We start from the raw sequence: 6,779 nt of genomic DNA on the forward strand, positions 1-6,779 counted from the left end.
GTTCATGGGGGGTGAACAGCCTAACCTCGCAGCTTTATCACAGCTTCAAGCTGCATATCCAGAATTTTAAGGAAACAAAAAAGGTGAAGTCATAAATACTCAATATTTACTATTAAATAGTATTTAACCAGTGGGCCTACATTTCAAGCACTGTTTGAAGCTATCATAACAACGGTCAGGATGATATCAGTCAGTTTAACACTCTGTGTTCTGTCCACCCACACAGGTGTTTTCAAAAATTCTGCCTGATTAGACTCATGTGCACCATTAAATAACGGTACAGTAAACATGAGCAGCTTATTGCACGGGGAATGAGCATTGGAATCATTCTGTTTACTCAGGTAATGTTTGGTGAATTTCTGTTTCTGTGGTCTGTTATTTTATAGATGCTCTATGGGACCTACTATAGGTTAAGCTCAGAAAAGACATTATATAGTATCTTTTTTTCATTGCTGTGCAGATCTGATGGTGTTTTTCTGTAAAATGCTTTGTTGTAAAGTCACATAATTACTTTTGCCTTCTATATTGGACTCTTGTAGATTTTCATAATGCTTTTTCTATTTTAAACACATTGTGCGCATTGTTAATGACTGGTTCCTGATATGCTCATTCATCCTTTGTGCTAACGCAATCTGCTCCTCCAATTCACTCTGTAGCTCCTTCATCACACATTCTCTGACTGGAAGAAAAAGCAGAGACAAGTATTCATTGTTGCTGCATAGAGCATGTGCTGCATTGTGACCTAGAAAGATTCAGCAGAACCCTTCCAGCTGAGACACTTATCAAGCTAAATTAGCCTACATACCGCAGGCAGGGGTCAGGCTAACCAGCAGTGGAAGCTGGCACAGCTTACCATTAACACTCGGGATTTAATTAATAAATAAACTGAAAATAAGCAGGGTTATATTCCACTGCAGAGGAACAGCAACACAAAGGTGAGGCAATCAGAAATGTCATTCTTACAATTCCTTGTAGCTTTCCTTTAAAATGTCACAGCAGTGCGTCAGTGTTAAACTTTGTTTACATACAAATCAAAATGAGATTTAATTAAAATGACTTTCTGCTCATAGCATTAACTGCTAACCAAACTGTGCGCTGGTGTCATGGCAAGCTTATGAAATACATTTAACAGATAATTTCTTAACTCATTGATTAAATTAAGTCTCTCGCTCAACTTGTGTAATCAAGTACACAAAGCTATTTGCCGTCTTACATTATCAACTCCGTGAGTAAAAAATCAGCAAATCACACAGCAAACAGGTTGAGTAATTCAAGGATTAGGGGATTCATACAGCGCTATTCCCTCCGGGCAGTCTGCCAATAGTGGAGCACAGTCCAGGTACTCATGAGGCGTACGATGCCACAACTGGCTGATCTGTGAAGAAGCTCATTGACAGATGAGCCAATGCTATGCATACGGACATATACAGCCAGTGGTGTGACTTAATAGCATAAAATATCTCTGAGAAAAGGATTCAGGAGCTATATAAAATGAAGGAGTAAGAAGAACAGCAACATTTAGTCGCGCTAATACTCTCTTTCTCTTAAATTTGTGGTTGCTAATATAAGTCAGTGTTTTTAATTTTAATTCAAGGATTAAGTGAGCAAATTTATGTTAGATTCAAATCATCATCTTGAGATATTTGCACAAGATCATCAAGCTCATGTTTGCAGTTGAGATCACCTGAGGTTTTGGGCATGAGCAAAACAGTACCCTATTGTGTTTAGATTGTGAGACTCATAAGTTCTCTTTTAAAGTTGGACAGAGAATGGACACGGATTTTAATTCTACATGGAGAGATAAAACATTGTGTTGTTAATACATCCATGCACATTTGTAGTCATAAGAGCCAGAAAGAACAACACTGCAAATAATTATGGTGGTAGAAAGAGAAGGATCATGTTCCACAAATCTGAGCTACACTTTCTTTGCTATTCAGCTGCAATTACGGGTCAAACTAACCTCATGCTATAAAAAAAACAAAAACTTTTTGGAGTTCAAACCACTGGGCTTAATTGCTGAATGGTTTGGGGAAATGTATCATTTACAAGCTGTGTGAATGCTGAGTGTTTTCATTTTACAATAGCTTGTTGTTGAGAGCAGAACATGCTGATTGAAGGTGCTAAAATGTCAAGTATAGAGGGCTTGGATTTTAGCAAACCAGTGTGATTTCAGCTGAAGTGCTTTCTATTCATCAAACACTCAACACTGTGGCTGCTGATGACAGAGGCACTGAGGTTAATTTTGAGGCAACAATAAATCAAATGCTTTTACGTGATATATTTCCATGCAGTAAGTGAAAATCTGAGTTTATTGTATTTTACATGGACATTACAATAGCACTGGAATTAAGATATACATCAATATACAAGCATGCAAAGCACTGGGTTGAGTTGTTTGTACCATAAAGCTATGTGTCTGTGTTGGTTCATCTCATACATCCTGGTAGCTACAGTACAACAACAAGGCAAAATGAATCAGCCACTGGACTGAGGAGGACGCACCACTCATCTAAGAGGCTTCTTCACTTCTTCCCTCTTCTTCTCTCCCTCAGAGCTGAACAAGCCTCTTTGATGAGTGGTGACACATCTTCAATGGTGCAACCTCATTCCAGTGGATATTTTATTTTGTCTTGATGTAGCATAAAGCTAGTTTACAACACCTTTCCACAGGAGGCCTTGGCAGAAATAAAAAAACATGAACAAACAATTAAGGATTTATGGATGGAAGGTAGTGTAATGGCAAGCTGTAAAGACAAACACAGATATATTAGCAGCTGTGAATAAATCTTAGCTTTTGTTGAAACCTGCCTGTGGGGGGTAAATCAGCAAGATGTAAAGCATCTGGACATGTTATGTAATGTAGTATCGGGTAAACTGTCACAGAGATTTATGATAATGTGAGTTTCATAATTAGTACTTTTGGCTAAGTTTCTTCCACACCTTTGTGAACTTTTTTCATTCTATTTATGTACTATATATCTATTTACGTACTATATTTGTGAAAAGATCAGTATGCATTTTACATTTGTAATGCTTCTAAAAGTTCCAGAATATGAGGAATAATGAACTGTGTACATTAAAGGGGCCCTGTAGAGTTTTCTTGTAAACAAACAAAAGTTATTATTGCATTCATTGATACTCACCAAAATAACACTGGGCCTCATGCAAGGACATTTTCGTATTCTTAACTTCCTAACTACAAACCTGTAGTGTGTCATGTCACATTCAGGAAATGCTCCTCACTTCAGATAACTGTGTAAATTACCGGTGTAAACATGATTTATACCTTCTAAGCTAACTGAGCATGCCTTCATATTGTAAATTTGCTTAATTAACGCTTAATAATGAAATATAAGGCTACGCAATTTTTACGTCAGGAAGTGTTGACATCAAAAGTAAAAATATTTATTTTCGAAGAGTTCGAAGATTGAAGTCCTGCTAGTGGAGATCCATCCAGCAGTGGAATTAAGGCAATGGGCTGGATTAGTGTGTCTGTCTTTGAAATTGCAGAAGCACAATCTAAACCGTGACAACAACCATTCATCTGTCTGCCAATATATCAGCACGCTGTCACTCTCTTCCAAGGGCCTGACGTGCTAAGGCATCCATAACATTACACTTCTAGCTGACCTTATTATATACAGAGACAAATTAACCTTCAATTAGTGCATCATCAAGTCATTTTGCGGTTTAATCAATAGCCAATTTAAATGAATAATGAAATTGTTAGGCAATATGAGCATATTTACATTAATATTATTCATTTTATAGTATTATCAAATATATAGATATTAACAGGATCATGTCAACATGATTATGAAGTGTAATTTATATAGGATTTTCAAACTTTGTAATGAAATATACAGCCCATTAGTAAAAAGAAAACTGCACATGACTCCTACGACAGGTCTGGACAATTCATAAACTGTGTTTGTGCCTAAGAGAAAATTCAAAATACAAGAAAATTCCTAAATCACTCGTACAAGCCACTTAAAGGTGGGGTATACGATTCTAGGGAAATCCAAGGCCATGACATATACCATGGTATAGAGCAAACAATGTTACAGCTGGTAATGTAACTAATGTTAGCCAAGTTGTGGGTTAGCAAGAGACTGTCCCATAGCCAGCACAGCAGCTCCAGACAGCAATACTCACAACTCCCCTGTACCTATAGCTAATGTCATAAAAACACTATATCTTAGCAAACTAGAAAGTAAGCTGAATGTTACCTGTCACACAAATCATGGCTGGTAATAGTGTTGTGGGGTGGGGCTTGGGCCACTTAGATTGTTATGTTTATGTACAAACACTTTTTTTGTACAAAGAAGAAGAAGAAATCTGTTTGTAGGAGCGGTTCTTGCATGCATGCACGTTGTGTGTACCATGAGGTCTAACAAAAGTGTTCCTCATAAAACGTTTTTATAGCTGATATTTAAAGTATTTTAAATCCTGCAGTCTACAGCCATGCTAGCGACTGTGCGGGGCTGTACTTGTGCACAACAGTGCTTTAAAGTAAATGCTACATTGCCATTCTAATACGCTCACAATGACAATGTTAACATGCTGATATTTTATAGGTATACTGTTTACCATGTTCACCGTCTTAGTTTAGTGTGTTAGCATGCTGACATTTGCTAATTAGCACTAAACATAAAGTGCAGCTGAGGCTCATGGGATGGCAGGATTTTTGTTTAAATTAATATTTAGACCTGATGATGACACTGTATAGAAAGTAAAGCGACCACCAAAACGGTGGACCACCTGACCAGTAGACCAACATTCCCACCCATAGAGCCATTCTGCTAACTTGGCAAAAAAACAAACAACATATATACAAAATATATAGATCTGAATGAAATCTCTATTCTATATCAATTTTTGCCTTAAATTTGCTTCTATACGTTATCTCACCATCTCTCTTCCGTCCGTTTTGTATTGCAGGTGGTGGGTCAGATCGATAAACTAACGTCCGACTTTGACTTTGACCTGGAGCCAGATGACTGGACGGTGGCCACAGCCAGCAGCACTTCCAGCAGTGAGCGAGGTTTGGGAGAGGCCTTCAGGCTGGACTTCCTCAATGCAGATGTGCTTTCTGATAGCTGGGAGTTCTGCAGCTACCTGGAGGCCGCTGGCGCCGCCGGCCGCAGACCTGGTGAGCAACCAGGAGATCCACGACCGGAGTTGGGCCGTGGGACCATCCCCACCCAGACGCAGACCCCCACCCCGCCCCCCACCACTGCCTCGGTCTACTCCCAGATGAATGGGGGGCTGCCCATCCCTAATGGGCCCCGCATTATTACTCCAGATTCGTCCAGCGAGGAGGCCAGCAGCTCCACGCACAGCCACAAGACGTCCCGTACCTCTGGAACAAGAGAAAGAGTCCGCTTCAGTGACAAAATACTGTACCACGCATTGTGCTGTGATGATGACGAGGAGGAGGAGGAGCAAGAGGAATTACAGGAGGACAAGAGTGGCTGTGCTACACCAGATAGCGATAGTGAACCCAGTCTCCTGTCAAGCTCAGTCGCCCCCAAACGTTCATCCTCCGAGCACTCTCTCCTCCATAACTGTCTGGACCCTTCCTATGTCTCCTCGCCAGTGAAGGGGATGACGGGAGCTCACACACTTCCCAGGAAAGGTCTCTTAAACCCCGGCTGCCGCAAAAAACTGTTACGAAATAGCAGCACACAAACTGTCTCTGACAAGAGCACCCAAACTGTACTGCCCTATATTCCAACGAAACAGAAAACAAAGGACCACTGAGAAAGCCCTAAGTTTATCATAATTCTCATGAAGAGGACTGTGCATTATTTAATATTAAATACATAGCTCATAGATTAATACACAAATTAATTAATTACTAAATAAATAAATGATATATGGGAAATCACTTGACTACCTAAAGTTATTCTGAGGCTCAGGGAAAACACGATGAAATGAAGCAAAGCAGATGTTTAAGATGAAAGTTACTGGTGGACCAAAAGGTTAGTGCCTGTTCTAATGCTAAAAGGATCAATTGAAGGGATTCCCTATGTGTAATCATTGAAAACACTGACAGAGATTTTTATTCTAGAACATTTTAAGGGTTCAAAATTGGAAGTGGAGTATGAAGAGGTCCTTTCCCCTCCTCGTACAATAGTATAAGACACAAAAAAAGAAAAGAATGCTTGTTCCTACAATGTGGATACAAAACGCTGCACATTCTGTACTCTGAATCTGTATAAACATTGTCTTTTTTTCATGTTCCAGTTATTTCAAATGTCAAGAGGTTTGTTGCTTTCAGCGGGGTAATGTATGTAGATGCACATGTCAAGCCTCTTCCTCTCTTTGATGTCAACAAACAACTTTGAGAGAAGAACCAGAAAACAACACTATTTACCTGCCCTTAATTTTATAAATGATCTCAATTTGATATGCTGCAGAGGCTGAAACATAAGAGTGATATATAAAGTATATATATAAAGTAATTTCAGAATGTGCGGTCTACAGAAGTGACATTTCCAAATTTCCACTGCGACGTCATTAGACCTAGGTACTAAATAGCAGTGCACAAAAAAGTGCTAAAGGTTTTGTCTCTCCATTCAGTTGCCCAGTGGGGAATTGAACTCAGTTGAGCAGCATTTTATTCACAGGGCTAACGCCAATAGCCATTCCTGATCAATATGTTAGAGGGAGGTTTCAGTGAGAGGTCTCTCTGCTGAGCATGCATGCCACTCTCCTGGGATCTGTGAACAAAAACTCACAGTCAGACCTATTTACTTACAATGAGTGAAACA

The 6,779-nt window shown here is 39.4% G+C and overlaps 1 protein-coding gene across 6 annotated transcripts in view; it reads left to right on the forward strand.

The window, feature by feature from the left end:
* insyn1 (inhibitory synaptic factor 1) overlaps positions 1-6,240 on the forward strand; it is a 52,933-nt gene extending 46,693 nt beyond the window's left edge. For all 6 annotated transcript variants that reach the window (XM_046033666.1, XM_046033668.1, XM_046033669.1 and 3 more), the window contains one exon: positions 4,945-6,240. In XM_046033666.1, coding sequence (XP_045889622.1) covers positions 4,945-5,766 — 822 coding nt within the window. In that variant the 3' untranslated portion in view covers positions 5,767-6,240. The remainder of the gene's footprint in view (positions 1-4,944) is intronic.
* The last annotated feature ends 539 nt before the right edge of the window (positions 6,241-6,779 follow it).

Source organism: Micropterus dolomieu, linkage group LG20, assembly GCF_021292245.1.
Source record: "Micropterus dolomieu isolate WLL.071019.BEF.003 ecotype Adirondacks linkage group LG20, ASM2129224v1, whole genome shotgun sequence".
Classification (NCBI taxonomy): Eukaryota; Metazoa; Chordata; class Actinopteri; order Centrarchiformes; family Centrarchidae; genus Micropterus; species Micropterus dolomieu.